We start from the raw sequence: 14322 nt of genomic DNA on the forward strand, positions 1-14322 counted from the left end.
CGGCACACGGGAGGGGTGGCCCGGAGTCCAGGGCGGCCAACTGTGACACCTGTGCTGGTGACCACGTGGGGGTCTCCCTCTCGGGAGGCCTTTCCAGAAGGTTCCGGCGCACATGCCCTACGGCAGGACAACTGGGTCCTTCAGCTATTCTATTTGCCCACTGTTGACAGTGTGTCCCCAGAGGAGTCGGACCCAGCAGCCGAATCCTAGGTCCCAGTGGCACAGGAAGGAGGGGCAGGGGGCATCAGGAAGCCCCGTGACAGGACAGGACCAACACTGTGCCCGGGGCCAGGACATACGTCCTTAGAGGGTACGCACAGCCCAACCCCAGGGGGTGTGATTTGCGAAACGCACCTGCTGTGCACGACCTGCCCCACCAGACGGTGGCCCCGCGGGCGTCTCTTACCCGCACAGCCTCCGCGGTGACCAGGTCCTCCTCCGTCAGCTCGAGGCCAGTGCTGTCTGCCCCCCTGAAGAGCTGCGAGGCTGGGATCATCTTGCCGTCCTCCAGCTGGATGCTCTTCACCAGAAGCTGCCAAAGGAAGGCTGTCGGGACCCGAGGCTGCCCGAGCCGTGGGCACACGCTCGTCTCCATCCTCCCCGGAGGCAGGCCCGGGAGCCCAGATCCGGCGAGGAGGCTGCTGCCATAGGGACCCGCTCGAGCTCCTTCCCTGCCGTCCACCCCACCGTGCTCTCAAGCTCAAAAACCAGTAATGGCTGGGTTACCCTGTAAAACTGATGCCTACTCGTTAGACTAAAGTAATTCAAGCACTACCTTGAAACTCAATGGAGAAAACAACTAACCACCCAAGAGCCCAGCTTCCAGAAACTCCCTAGAAACCTGGCACAGGTCAGCAGGTGCCCCTCGGGGCAGAGAAGCAGGTGAGCTCACGGCAGAGACCGCGTCTGTCGGGTAACAGTGGTCTATGAAAACGGCACCTTCTGCGCACACCGGACGGAACCACAGCCGGGCTCCCGGCTGACTGCCCACCCCTGCTGTCTTCCCAAGATGCTCTGGAGCTTCCTGGAGCTAAAGCCTAGCCAGGCCCCAGCTGGAAGTTCCTGAAAGACGCTCAATCAAGGGTCTCCGCGAAGGCTGCTCCTTTACTTTGCCGGCCTCACGATTCACGGAGGACTTAGCCCAACCCCCTACTTCCTCCGCCTGCCGCTAGCGGTCTACACGTGCACCACTCACTGACCGCTGTTGGTGGGTAAGCACGGTCATGGTCATGCAGAGAAGCCCAGGGGCTACGCCTCGCTGCCCCTCACCCTTCCCCAGTGGGGGTGGAAACCCAGGACTGAGCGCCGTGAGGATGCGGGGGCGTAGTCGGCAGAAGCAATTCACAGCGCAGAGCCTGCCCGGGGGGCAGAAGGAGGCTGTACGGCTCCAGAACCTGTATCTTTGCTGAGTGTTTTCCTCTGCCCTAGCCGCTTCCCTCGATAACTCACAAGCGCTAGAACTCGTTTCAGATCTGCTTTGGGAACATGATCGGAGACAGATACGTAGCGTCTGAAGGCATCAACCACGAATACCTCAAACACCCAGTCACTGCAGATTGCAGGCAGCCTCGGGCCAGGGGGGTGGGCACCCAGCGTGAGCTCACGCCAGGCCGACGAAAGCTGCCCTACACCCGCCTGGCCTGTGCGTGCCACCGCTACCAAGCGTTCAGCATCCCGGTGTTTGCTGAAATTCCCCAAAGTGCTCAGAGACCCCTGCCTGTCCTGCTTCTTCTCTGCCCCTGGTACCTTAAGGCCCAGATCTGCCCACCGCTGCGTGGGGTGAACACTAACGCAGAGTATCACGGCTGAGCGGTGGGCCTCAGAGCCAGAGCTAGGGCTGGACTCCCAGCTCTGCCACAGGCTAGCCTGGGTGAAGATGGGCAGGTGATTTAACCTCTTTGCTTCAGTTTTCTGCTCGGTAAAATGGGTATAGTACTGATACATGTCTCATACGGTTGTCAGGAAAACTAAATTAAACCATCCAGCTGTTTTTGAACAGTGCCTGGCACGCAGGGATGCTATAAATATTTAGTTGCATAAATCGTAGCTGTCACTCTGAGCTGCACTTCTCTAAGGTGAGTCAGAGCATGTTATGTGCCCGGTGTGGCTTCCTTGTTCAAAGAGAAGGAAACTGAGGCACAGAGGTCCAATGACCGTGCCCTGGGCACCCGGACTCCAGGTCCGGGCTCCCCGGAGAGGGCCTCCCCAACTCTGACACCCGCCCAGGGCACCCAGCTTGGGTGGGGGCACCTGGGCAGGAAGAGCCCAGGGCCAGCCTTCCCGGGACAGGGAAGAAGCAGGCCGACCCAGCAGTCGAGGGTCTTCCCTCCTGGAGCCTATCGTCTCCTTTTCCCGTTTCCTCCAGAAAAGCCTGGAGCCTCCCTGTGGGGCCCGAGCCCCTGGACAGGCGTGTGTGGCCTTCAGACTACAGTACGGACAGGGGACCCACAGCAGCAACGTTACCATTCGGTCGTCATTCCCGAAGAGGATGAGTCCCGCTCCGGTGACCACCCCTGGCCGATGGGCTCCTGGGATGGGCAAAGTTTCTCCCTCGGGCACCAGGCCTTCAGTGCTCAGCGTCGAGCTGAAAAACGTCAGCTTCTGTTGAGGACAGGAAAAGCAGAAGGTGCTGGATGAAAGAGGCCCACTGTGGGGGGCCAGGAGGGGCTGGGGGGGCTGGGAAATCATGGGGTGGGGGTGAGGGTCAGGGCACAAATGGGGGCACAGACGAGACCTGGAGAAGGCACTGAGGCCTCGGAGGGGCACTACGTCACCGCACACTGGCCCGTGACCTCCGACCCAGGGGGACAGACACCGGCAGGAGGTCTGCTGCAGCATCGCCAAGTGAGGGTGCTGCCTGGGGACACCACCAAGCCCTGGCTACCGTGCAGAGGGTCTGGCGGCGGCACAGGCAGCAGAGACCCCGGACGGTCTGGCAGCCAGCCTGCGAGCAGGGGTTGGGACAGCCGGGGGCTCCGTGGAGGACAGGGCTGCCCTCGACGGTGCTCGGCCAAAGGGCCCCACCCCCGGGGCAAAGACAAGTCAGGGCTGGGCCCGGGGTCTCTGAGAGCTGCTCAAATCAAACACAAATGCAGCCTTGAAGAGTTCCTGAGCAATTAAAACCACTTCAGTCACAGGAGCAGAGCTTAATGTAGCTTATTTTGCAAGTCGGTCAAGACCAACTTGACCTCAGTCACGTCTTGCTTGTGTCTCTGGAAATCGTAAGCAAAATTTGCACTGTTCCTCAAAATGGATATGAAGTAACCGTTAGCCAAATCCCTATCATTTGAGGAAATTCTTGTTATAACCAGTCACTGCCTCCTCAATTCACGGCTCATCAACAGACCGCGTGTGGTCTGAGGGCTCCCGGTCCCGGAACTGTCTTTTCCGTGTGTGCACAATAAACTTACTTAGCAGTACTTCGCCGATTCATCGGTTTTACTTCTGCTATTTCGGGACTTCTGACAGCCCGGGGCTGAGAGTCGAACAACCAGCACAGCTCGACCCCAGAGCGGCCGCTGCGCCTGGCGGCCTCGCTCTGCGCCAGCCCCTCTCCTTCAGCCGCGGGTCCCGAGGGAGAGGCCGAGGGGGCCGGGGGCACCTGGCTGGGGCTGGGGGTCTGGGCAATGGCTTTGTACCGCTTAGTTCAGCCACATTCTGATAGCTGTGCAGTCAGGGGACACACACGGAGCACAGCCCGTCCCGGCCACGCAGGGACACACCTGCCCACAGGCCTCCGTCCAGGCGCCCGGCACCTTGTCGTTCCCGCGGATCCAGTTATGAATGGCCTCTGCTGGCTGATCCCAATTGATCTGCGGGGCAGGACGTGTGTGCTCAGCGGTCTCTCCTCTCTCCCTGACCATCTGGGCAACACCTCTGGACTCCCCTCCTGCCCTGATGACCCTGACACTGGGTGGAGCCCTGGGCACGGGCTGGGAAGTCTGGCTTCCTCTCGACTCCAGTCGGAGGCCCAGAGCTGGGCTGGGCCTCCCCCTGGCAACCCGGATCTGGGTGCGCGTGGACCCTCAGTCTTTCACGGGATGTGAACTCCAGGATGGCCTGGGGGAGATAATGTTCTGTGCTCAAGATGGCCAAGGCCCTACACAAAGTGCAGGTCTGTCCCATCCCATCCCTGCCCCCCGGCGGCCTCCCCTCACTTACAGGGCTCACACAGATCCCGACAGAGCACCCCGCGAGCCCTGAGCACAGCTCCAGCCCAGGGGCCCACCTGGGCTCCCGACCTGCGACAGTCCCGAGGAACGAATTCCCTCTGGTGTCTCATCTCAGATATGAGGAGCCAGCAGCTCGGCTGATTTTTACATCCTCCCCCCCACCAGCTCTTCTCCCTGAGGGCCCGCTTGCCTCTTCCTAAGGAGGAACCAGGAAGCACCCAAACAGACCCTGTTCCCTGCCTGTCCAGGTGCCACTCGAGCCTAGCGCGTGCTTCCTGCACTGGGGCTGCTCTTTCTTCTGGCCTTTAACAGGTACGTCCTGGCTGCCCATTTTCCCCGGCCCGGGTACAGGCAGGCTTTGGGTGGGCAGGGCCCTGGCACTCACCTGGGCTGTTTCCTTCTTCTGAATCCCCTCGTAGGTGGCGCCGTCCTCAGGCTGAGGGAGCCTGGGGGCTCTGCCCTCAGCGATCAGCTTCACGGCCTGAACCTGGGGAGACAAGGGTTGGTTGGTGTCCCCAACATTAGGGCCCCCCAACTCTCAGACCCTGGGTTCACACTGAGTCTGGACCAGGCCACTCACTGAACAGACCCACCTGCCACCACGTGGGCACGTGACGGGCACCCACGGAACGGGTGCTGTAGGGACAGGTAAAATTAGCTCCAATCTACTTCCAGTCTGATCAATGACTGCAAGACCCCGCCCTCTCTCCCACACAAGGCCCTAGAAGATCACGTAAGCTAAAGCCCTCTACGGTGTAACACACACCAACGTCCACGTTTCTGTCTAAAACCTTCCCTGTCTCTTAGGCAGAATGGCTCCTGGACTGCGTGATGGGTTTGGAGGTCCCTAATAAGTTCAGCAGGAACCAGTTTCTCTGCTCCAGGAAAGAGGAAGGTTGTGGAGAAGAAGTCAGGGAGGTCGGGGAGGAGAGCCAAGGCGCTGGGCCCGGAGGGAGGGAAGGTGGTGGTGGGAGCCCCCGGAGACCCGAGGCTGAGAAGCCGGGAGAACTCAGAAGTGTCTAAGGCAGGACTGCCCAGGGGGAACTTCCCTGGTAACGGACGTGTTCCACGTCAGCCCCGTGTGGTTTCTGGGGACCTGAAACGTAGCCAGTGAGGCTGATGACCTTGATCTTTAACTACAAGTCATTTAAATTAATTTAATAACCACCAGTGACTAGCGGCTGCCCCCTGGACGCTGCCCTGAAGGATGCTCTTGGTTGTTTTCTGTAGGATGAACAAGATGACCCCTTCCTGCCTCTCACGTCAAACCTCCAGCAGGTCTCCCTGCTCACTCCTGTGAACAGGTGGATCCAAGGCCGCATAATGGGGCCCAGGGCTGGGGGCACAGCCACTGCTGTGCTATGGAGATGTCCCCATCTGACTCCTGTCCTGGCCGGCCTCCCCTGCTGGACACACCACCTCTACGGGGCCTGCACAACCAGCTCTGACATCAGCCTTTGGGTCGACCCTCCTCCTCCTGCGCGAATTCAGTGCAGTGACCACACCTGGGCCAGCCTTGGCCAGAAGCCCTCAAGACCGGAACATGTGACAGAGGCTGCCAATCAGAGTGCTCCCCCATGCCGGCCAGTGATTGGCTCGGGGTCATCACGTGACCTGAATTGGCCAATCAGAGTCTCCTCTGATTTTTTATTCATAAATTCTAGGGGAAAGAGGGTTTCTCTTCCCCTAGAATCAAGAGGTGTAAAACTTGAGCCACCGGTGACTTTTCCTCCCATTTAAGGGCAACCTGAGGATGAAGCTAATCAAACAGAGGAAAGCAGAATCAGGGTGAAGAAATAGAAAGATAGAATCCCGTGACAGATTAAGCCTCTGGATTCAGCCAGGCTTGACGGCATCCTGCCTGGAGTCTTCTATCAAAAATGTCCCTTTCTGGCTAAAGCTTGTTGAGTTGTTCTGACAGTTGTAAGCAAGAGTCCCGCCTATACAACATTATATGTCCTAATCCTGCCTCTGAAACCCTGAAATGAGCGTTCTCCCCCTCCAGAATCCTGGCCAGCTCAGGGCAGCAGGCTGGAGCTGGGCGGGGTGGGGTGGCGGTGGGGTGGGGGTGCCAGCAGGGGAGGCCCTGGGGGCAGCCTTACCATCCCTTTAACGCCTTCGGGGAAGAGGAAGCGGCTGTACAGCGTGCTCACGGTGTCGTCCGGGAGGATCTCACACTCTTTCTGGAGCAGAAGGTCCCCGGTGTCCAGACCATCGTCTGCCCAAAAGATGGTAAAGCCGCCCTTCTTGTCTCCATGGATGAGGGTCCTAGGGAGCAGAGGAGTGGAACCTGAGTCCGAAGGAAGGAGGAGAAGGAGGCCCTGGGGGCTGCCCCTGTGGCCGCCGCCGCCCTGCAGCACACCCCCATCTCCCCAGGGGAGGACTGAAGACGGAAGATGGTGTTTGCTGATGCCGACTGCGTGCCAGGTGTTGCGCTACAAGCCTTAACGCCTCGCGTAGCTCCATCCTCCCCACTGGTGTAACAGCGTCGTGCGCCCCTTTCACAGATAAGCAGACTGAGGCCCAGAGAAGTGAGGAGACGTGACTGGAGGTCAGGGAGCCTGAATCCTAATCAGACCAGTCTGACTACAAACCCGCTCTCTTCTCCAGCTCGGATGTCTCCCCTTCCTGACTGCTCCTCTGAACGGCTCCACCCTCCAGATACGTACATCACCTCTCATCTCAGACTAGCTTGTTCAGGTGATTCTTTCCTCCATCGCTATCTCTTTCCAAGCGGGGGGCTGCTGAGAGCACCGGTAGCTGGAGGGAGCCCCTCAGCCCACTCTGCCCCGGCAACCCCGCTGCAGGACGGGAACACTTTGCGGTTCACTGTGAGAACGCAGGGCGCACGGCGCTGCCTGACCCCAGTTCTTCCTCAGGGATCGTGCTGTGATCCACCGCGTGGACGCCGTCCCGCAGCGCGCACAGGCACCGCGTGCCACCTGCTCCTCAGGCGCAGAGAAGAGCTCCGGGCTGAGGGACGGGGACGCCTCAGGCCGGTGGGGTGTCTGCGCCCTGTCTCACCAGTTGATGGCCGACGCCCCCCGGTGCCGGGGGAGCAGACTCGGGTGGTAGATGATGGAGCCGTGGCGGGGGGCGCTGATGATCTCCATGGGGATGAACTGGCTGCAGAAGGGCAGCACGTTGAGCTCGGCTCCCAGGGCCTGGTACGTCGCCACCACGTTGGGCAGAGCCTGTCCCCTTGCCCGCCAGCGGGGAAACTTGAACACTGGAACTCCATCCTTGTCAGCCTTCAGGCCTGCGGGACAGCGGGTGAGAAACTGCTCCCCACTGCTGCACCCACTCCGACTCGGCACCTCTGCCTGCGCCGCAGGGTGGCTCCCGCACCCCCTCCCCAAGCCTGTCCCCCCAACTTCCCCCGCTGCCCAGCCGGGCTGCTCTGGACAGCCCAGAGGGGACGGCGCCGGCCAAGGCCCAGGTCTCAGGAGCTGCTGCGCCAGGACTGACCTCTGCTGACCGCCTCCCTCTCCCAGGCGCCTGCCTGACCCCTGGCCTCTTTAGCTGCCCGGAGCAGGGCGCCCTCCCCGCGGGTCGGATGTGCAGTCCGCAAGTCCCCAAGTTCTAGAATGCGGCTTCCTGCCTCTGCCTGCCCCGCTGCCCCTGCAGTCACCTGCCGCTTCCTCCGAGCTCCCCTCTGCCTGCCCCTCAGCCCCTGTCCAGCACTTCCCAGCCCTCGGTTCTCTGGTACACACCCTGGTGTGTGTACCTGGTGTGTGGCCCTGGCTGACCTGACCCACTGTCGGTCCCTCTGCCTCTGTGCCCTGAGGTCAGGGACGTGGGTGAACGTGAGCAGACCAGACCATGCTTGCCAAAGTTGTCCCCACCGTGACCAGGGACATCTGCTGGACATCTGAGGTTGGGTCAAGAAGGAGCCCCAGCCAGGCTCAGAGCTGCTGCCGGGGGTCCCTGAGTGGCTACGGGCAGGACTCAGGCTGTGCCATGGGTTGTGGTGGGCTCAGATCTGGAGCCGAGGTCTGGCTGGCATGGGGGCAGCCTGTGCTCTCCATCTGGGGAGACTCTCTATTCCTAATGCACAAAGCCCTGGGGCCCGGCAGCCCCGCGAGGCCCCTGTCCTCGTACGGACCCATATTCTGAACGCATCAGGCCTGAGAAGGGCCCGGGAGGGGCCTGGAGGTCTGTTCATCGAGCTGAGGGCCCTGCTTCCTGCTGCACTGCTGAGATGCCCTCGGGAACTTGTTAGAAATGTGACTCCCAAGTCCCTTCCGCCCCTCTGAGCAGAAACTCCAGGGGGTCCGCCGGAGGCAGCGTCGGGGCGTCAGCACTCCGCTCAACAGGTGCCCCCCGAGACGCGGTGCAGGGCACGCTCACGTCTGAGAACACTGGCTGCAGTGACTCCTGCCTGGGGGCCTTTTCAGAGCATGGGTGCTGCGGTCGGGGGGAGCCCAGAGTGGTCAGACTGAAGGGTCCTGGGAGCAGGCCAGGCTTCTCCACGGCTTCTCCAGGACACAGGCCCCACCCTGCAGTCCACTTGGTTCCAGAAAAGCCCAGCGGCCAGCTGGCACCTGAGCAGGATCCAGGGCGGACCACGAGTGGCCGCTTCTGTCTGGGGAAGCCCACAGCCCCACACAAGACCCCGCAGGCTCTGCTCCCACCACCGCCCACGGGGCACCGCCTCTCCGTGCTCCTGGGCCACCCACTCACCTAGGGGGTCCGCCTTCCCATCCTTGTCCGGCACAGTGAACACGCCCACGACCTCGTGACCCTCCTCCCTCAGGTGGCAGTAAACTTCCTGGCCGAACAGGCTCTGTCCGATCACTGCGATCTTCATGGCAGCGGGGCCGGGGCGGGAGGACCTGGGAAAGGAATAAGGCCTTGGCGTCAGACAGGGCTCGCTGGGCCAAGGGGGCAGCCCAGCCGCCCCCGCCCCAACCCCTCGGCCCAGCGCTGGGCTCCCTGGGCCGCCGGCCACTGTGGGGAGGCGGCCGCACGAGGAACGAAGGAAGAGGTCCTGAACGGTGGGCCTGTAGATACCGCAGCGTGAGCCTCAGGGACTCCTCCCTGGAGCCTCCAACACGGCATGGGGCGCTGCGTGTGGTGTCTTCCCAGGCGTATCTGAGCATGTTTCTGTAACTAACCAGTCCTGTGACCTCGGTCAAGTCACATCAGCTTCAGTTTCCTCACTTGTTCATGAGAAAGATGCTCCTCAAATGCTGCCAGGCTCTCCCTGGGCAGGAAGCAGCAATGGGCCTGGACTTTGGCTGCATAGAGACAGATGCCCAGCGGACGGGCCGAGGACGGAAGGTGGGGTGGGAGGTGCGACAGGGGCCACTGGGCTGCATGGGAAGACGCGCGGCTGGACCAAAGTTTGCTCATTCATTCACCATGCTCATATCCGTAAAACCTATTATCTACTTGATACGTTTCTTTAAATTATCTATCTACAAAAATATACATTTTTAGAGAAAATTTTATTGAAGTACTACATGTTTCGGACATACAGAAAAGTGTACACACTGTAAGTATGTAGCTCAATGAATTTTCACAAACTGAACCCACCAGTATAATCAGCGCTCAGATAAAGAAACACTCCAGAAGCCCATTTAGATAACAGAGAGGCAGGACAGGGTGGACTCCATTTACATAAATGGAATCACACTGCGCGATGTTCTGTGCGTCGTTTCCCCTCAGCGCTGTCCACGTAGCTGTGCTGTGTCCATTCTCATTGCTCCACAGTGTTCCCCTGTGAGCGTAAATAAATACGGTCACGTATCCATCCTACTGTGGGTGGACATCTGGGTAGTTTCCAGCTTGAGGCTATTACCAAGACGGATGTGACACAGATTCTGGCACATGGCTCACACTGTGTACAAGAATACTCTTCCGTTGGGTGTGTACCTGGGAGCGGAATTCCTGGGTCCCAGGTGTGAAAATGTTCAGCCTTACCAGCCTCTGCCAGTTTTCCAAAGCGGTTTTACCAATTTCCATGTGCTCTGCGTTGCAGCCTCCTGTCTGTTCATTTTACTCTCCTGCTGACAGGGACTGGAGCCATGCTGCTGGGGCTTCACTGGCGATTCCCTGGTGGCTGCTGAAGGTGAGCACCTTTTCCCACGTTTATCAGCCACTTGGATTTCTTCTCGTCTGTTTTTTCCACTGGGTGATCTTTTCCTGACTGATTTTGTAGGAGGTTTTTGTTTGCTTGGTATTGTTTCATTTTGTTTTTAAATAATCTAGACTATGAGTCCCTTGTCAGATATATTTATGAGAAACACCTTCTCCAGTTCTGCGGCTGGACTCTTTACTCTGTGGTGCCTTTTGATGAACACAATTTCTTAAACTCTATATAGTACGCTGCATCAAAGTCTCCCTTTATGCTTAGTGGGCTTTCTATTCTGGTACAGAAATCTTCGCTTCCTCCAAGTTCCTAGAGATGTTCTCTTCGCCTTCTAAGATCTTTATTGTTTGACAGAGGAGTAAAGGCAACACAATGGAGCAAAGATGGTCTTTTCAGCAAATGACGCTGGAAAAAATGGACGTCCACAGGCAAGAGATGAATCTAGACACACATCTTACACACTTCACAAAAATTAACTCAGAATGCATCACAGATGTAAATGTAAGATGCAAAAGTATAAAATTCCTAGAAGACAGCACAGGAGAAAACCTAGATGACTGAGTATCCGGTGACCTTTTAGATACAACACCAAAGGCACGATTCAAGAAAGAAAAAATAAGCTGGACGTCATCAAGATTAAAAAGTCTGCAAAAGACACTGTCACATGAATGAGGATGGTGGTCCTGTGTGTGTGTGTGGTATGTGTGTGTGGTGTGTGTGTGTGGTGTGTGTGATATGTGTGTGAGGATGGTGTGTATGTGTGTGTGGCGTGTGTGTGTATGGTGTGTATGGTATGTGTGGTGTGTATGGTATGTGTGTGGTGTGTGTGTGGTGTGTGTGTGTGGTGTGTGTGGTGTGTGTGTGAGGGTGGTGTGTATGTGTGTGTGGCGTGTGTGTGGCGTGTGTGTGTGTATGGTGTGTGTGTGGTGTGTGTGTATGGTGTGTGTGTGGTGTGTGTGGTGTGTGAGGGTGGTGTGTATGTGTGTGTGGCGTGTGTGTGGCGTGTGTGTGTATGGTGTGTATGGTATGTGTGGTGTGTATGGTATGTGTGTGGTGTGTGTGTGGGGTGTGTGTGGTGTGTGTGTGAGGGTGGTGTGTATGTGTGTGTGGCGTGTGTGTGGCGTGTGTGTGTGTATGGTGTGTATGGTATGTGTGTGGTGTGTGTGTGGTATGTGTGTGTGGTGTGTGTGGTGTGTGTGTGAGGGTGGTGTGTATGTGTGTGTGGCGTGTGTGTGTATGGTGTGTATGGTATGTGTGGTGTGTATGGTATGTGTGTGGTGTGTGGGGTGTGGGGTGTGTGTGGTGTGTATGGTATGTGTGTGGTGTGTGGTGTGTGGGGGGTGTGTGTGTGTGTGGTATGTATGTACGTGCACGTGTGTACTGGCAGAGAAAACGCCTGGAAGGACTCACACAGAAATATTAAAAGTCACCAGCTAGGGTTTTGGGGTTTGGAAGTCTTTTGATGATGGTAATTCTCTTTTTCTTTCCAGAATGTTTTTTTTGAATTTTTATTTTTTTATTGAGCGTATATTACTTGTGGAAAAATAAAGGGGACAAAGAAGATCCCTTTGGAAGCAGGGAGGCAGGGTCAGGGAAGACACCTGTGGAGCGGGCGGGGCAGGAGCCCTGGGCAGGGACAGCCCACCTTGGGCTTTGGCGCCCGTTAAGTCAGATGGGGGAGGTGCAGAGCCCACGAGGGCCTCCCGCCCGGTTGGCGCCCTCGGTGCCCTCCTCCCGGGGACGCTGTGGGGCTGAGGTGGCACTAGAGGGACCGTCGGGCTCCCCAGGCCCCCCGCCCCAGCCCAGAGGCCAGACCCTGCCCGGGGGGGCGGGGGGGTGGTCCCCTGCTCCGAGCACACTGAATTCCGACCCGATACCTGAGGGAGATTCCGCCTCCCCTAGGCAGGTGGCAGGTGAGGGGCCTGGACAGATGTGCCAAGGGCCCGGGCTCTGAGTACACGGAGCTAGTGCAACCCCCAAACCAGGTCGTGGGGCGGGGCTGGGGCTCTGGGGTCCCAGCTCCCCAACTCCCGCCCCCTCCCCCGGCGCAAGAAGGACGGCGGCGCGGGCGGGGGCGGGGGGAGGGCTGGAGCTCTCCAATCACAAGAGATCCTCGTTCCCGGCCCCCAGATCTGGCCAATCAGGGGGGACCATTCCCCATCCCGAAAATGGGGTGAGGGTCTTGGGGGGGGGCAGGCGGCGCAGCGGGGCAGGACCATCTAGTCACCTTCGGTTCGTCTCTTTCCCTCTCCGGCCTCAGTTTCCTTTTCTGTAAGTGGGGCCGATAACGCCCACCCAGGCCGCCCCGCCCTCCCCCACGCCACCGCTGCGCGATCCTCCACAGGCCCTGCCCCGCACCGCGGTCCTGTAGCCAGGGGACCCCCCGCCAGGCTGGAGTCTCGGCTGCCCCCAGGGGAACCCTGACTCGCGTCCCCGGCCAGGCTCGCGCGCCCCCAGGCGCCTCCGCCGGGGTGCCTGAGCCTAGAGCCCCCGGAGCCCCCGGAGCTCCCGGAGTCGCGAGCGGGGGCGGCCTCCCTCCCTGGGGCGCCGGGGACCGGGACTCACCACGCACGGGAGGAGCGCAGGCGTCGCTGGCCAGAGCGGACCTCTGAGTCCGGGTCCGGGCAGGGAACAGCGCTGGCGCTGGCCCGGCCTGGGCGGTGGGGAGGTGGGGCCGGCCCCTGCCAGTCCCGGAGCTCCGGCCAAGGCCAGCGCCCGGGAGGGGAGGGGCCGGGGCGGGCGCAAAGTCCCGCCGGGTGGGGTGGGGAGGGCGCTCCCGGGCTGCGACCCCTCCCGGCCCCACAGGGCTTTGCAAAGGTCCCGTGGTTGTGAGCACCCTCAAGGCTGCCGGGATAAGGGGAAGGTGGCCAGGCGGGTAACTTCACTCACTGGCTCAGCAACTCTCCACGTGCTGTCAAGGTCTTGCTCCGGGAAACCCACCCTTACTTCAGGAGGCTCCTACTTCAAGGTCACATCTTACGGGAAGCTTTTCCTAACCACAGCCCCGCTAGGAAAGACCCCCTCATCACATGACCACAGAAGGGCTTCAGAGTTCCTTCAGGCACCAGCTCAGCCGCAGTTTATCACTGCTTTCGGGATTATCTGACTGGCTCCCCCACCGGAACACGAGGTCAAAGACGGTCTCAGTCGCAGGAATTCCCCGGCACCTGGTGTAGTGCCTCGTGTTTAGTAGGTGTTCAGTAAAACTTGGGGAGTAAATGGCTGAATGTGAGGAGCCTGGGGTGGGAAAGTTGTGTGAGAACGTTGAAGCTGGAATAGAGAACGAAGAATGACAGGTGACACTGGAAGAATGGCTGGGAGATCGGACACCCCAAAAAGGTGTTAGGAAATCAGAGAAGAACCCACAGTCTTAGCGGGTGTACAGAGAGGAGGGGAGTTTAAGCAGCAAGTCTGGCAGCACTGCCACCTACAGTAACGTGGAAAGCAGGAAATGTGCAAGGGACCTGGGCTGTCCAGCTGGGGCAATTTCCAGGCAGAATGCTGAAGGTACCTCCTGACTTCTTGCTGCTTATACTAAAATGTGAGAGAAGACAGATAAGCCAAAGGAGGACTGGTAAATAAAAAGGAACCAGAACTTGCTGGTTTTCAAATTTCCTAGCTTCTCTGGATGTCAGGTGATGCTAAAATTAACACACAACTCCCAGGCGAAGGGAAACATAGGCATGGCCGTGGCAGGAAAAGAGAGTCTCAAGATGAAGCCCAGTGTATGCTGCAAGATCCTTTGTTAAGTTCTCAAAAAGGTCAAAGGTGGCACCTCAGAGTATTCGGTTCAACAGTAGGACTTCCGGGAAGCTTAAAAGTTGTCATTCAGGGCTTCCCTGGTGGCGCAGTGGTTAAGAATCTGCCTGCCAGTGCAGGGGACACGGGTTCAAGCCCTGGTCTGGGAAGAGCCCACATGCCGCGGAGCAGCTAAGCCCGTGCGCCACAACTACTGAGCCTGCGCTCTAGAGCCCAGGAGCCACAACTACTGAGCCTGTGCACCACAACTACTGAAGCCCGAGTGCCTAGAACCCGTGCTCTGCAACAAGAGAAGCC

The 14322-nt window shown here is 59.0% G+C and overlaps 1 protein-coding gene across 4 annotated transcripts in view; it reads right to left on the bottom strand.

Annotated features, from left to right (window-relative positions):
- Positions 1-14322, bottom strand: part of ALDH1L1 (aldehyde dehydrogenase 1 family member L1) — an 80628-nt gene that overhangs the window by 34089 nt on the left and 32217 nt on the right. For 3 of the 4 annotated variants that reach the window (XM_079934827.1, XM_079934825.1, XM_079934828.1), the window contains exons 2-8: positions 8856-9007; positions 7197-7431; positions 6275-6440; positions 4558-4659; positions 3723-3812; positions 2464-2601; positions 407-532 (exon numbers count right to left, since the gene is read on the bottom strand). In XM_079934827.1, the coding sequence (XP_079790953.1) occupies positions 407-532; positions 2464-2601; positions 3723-3812; positions 4558-4659; positions 6275-6440; positions 7197-7431; positions 8856-8982 (984 nt within the window). In that variant the 5' untranslated portion in view covers positions 8983-9007. Of the gene's footprint in view, positions 1-406; positions 533-2463; positions 2602-3722; positions 3813-4557; positions 4660-6274; positions 6441-7196; positions 7432-8855; positions 9008-12831; positions 12935-14322 lie in introns of those variants that run through there. The other variant, XM_079934826.1, reaches the window with a different exon arrangement.

The sequence above is a fragment of the Stenella coeruleoalba genome (assembly GCF_951394435.1).
Source record: "Stenella coeruleoalba genome assembly, chromosome: 10".
Lineage (NCBI taxonomy): Eukaryota > Metazoa > Chordata > Mammalia > Artiodactyla > Delphinidae > Stenella > Stenella coeruleoalba.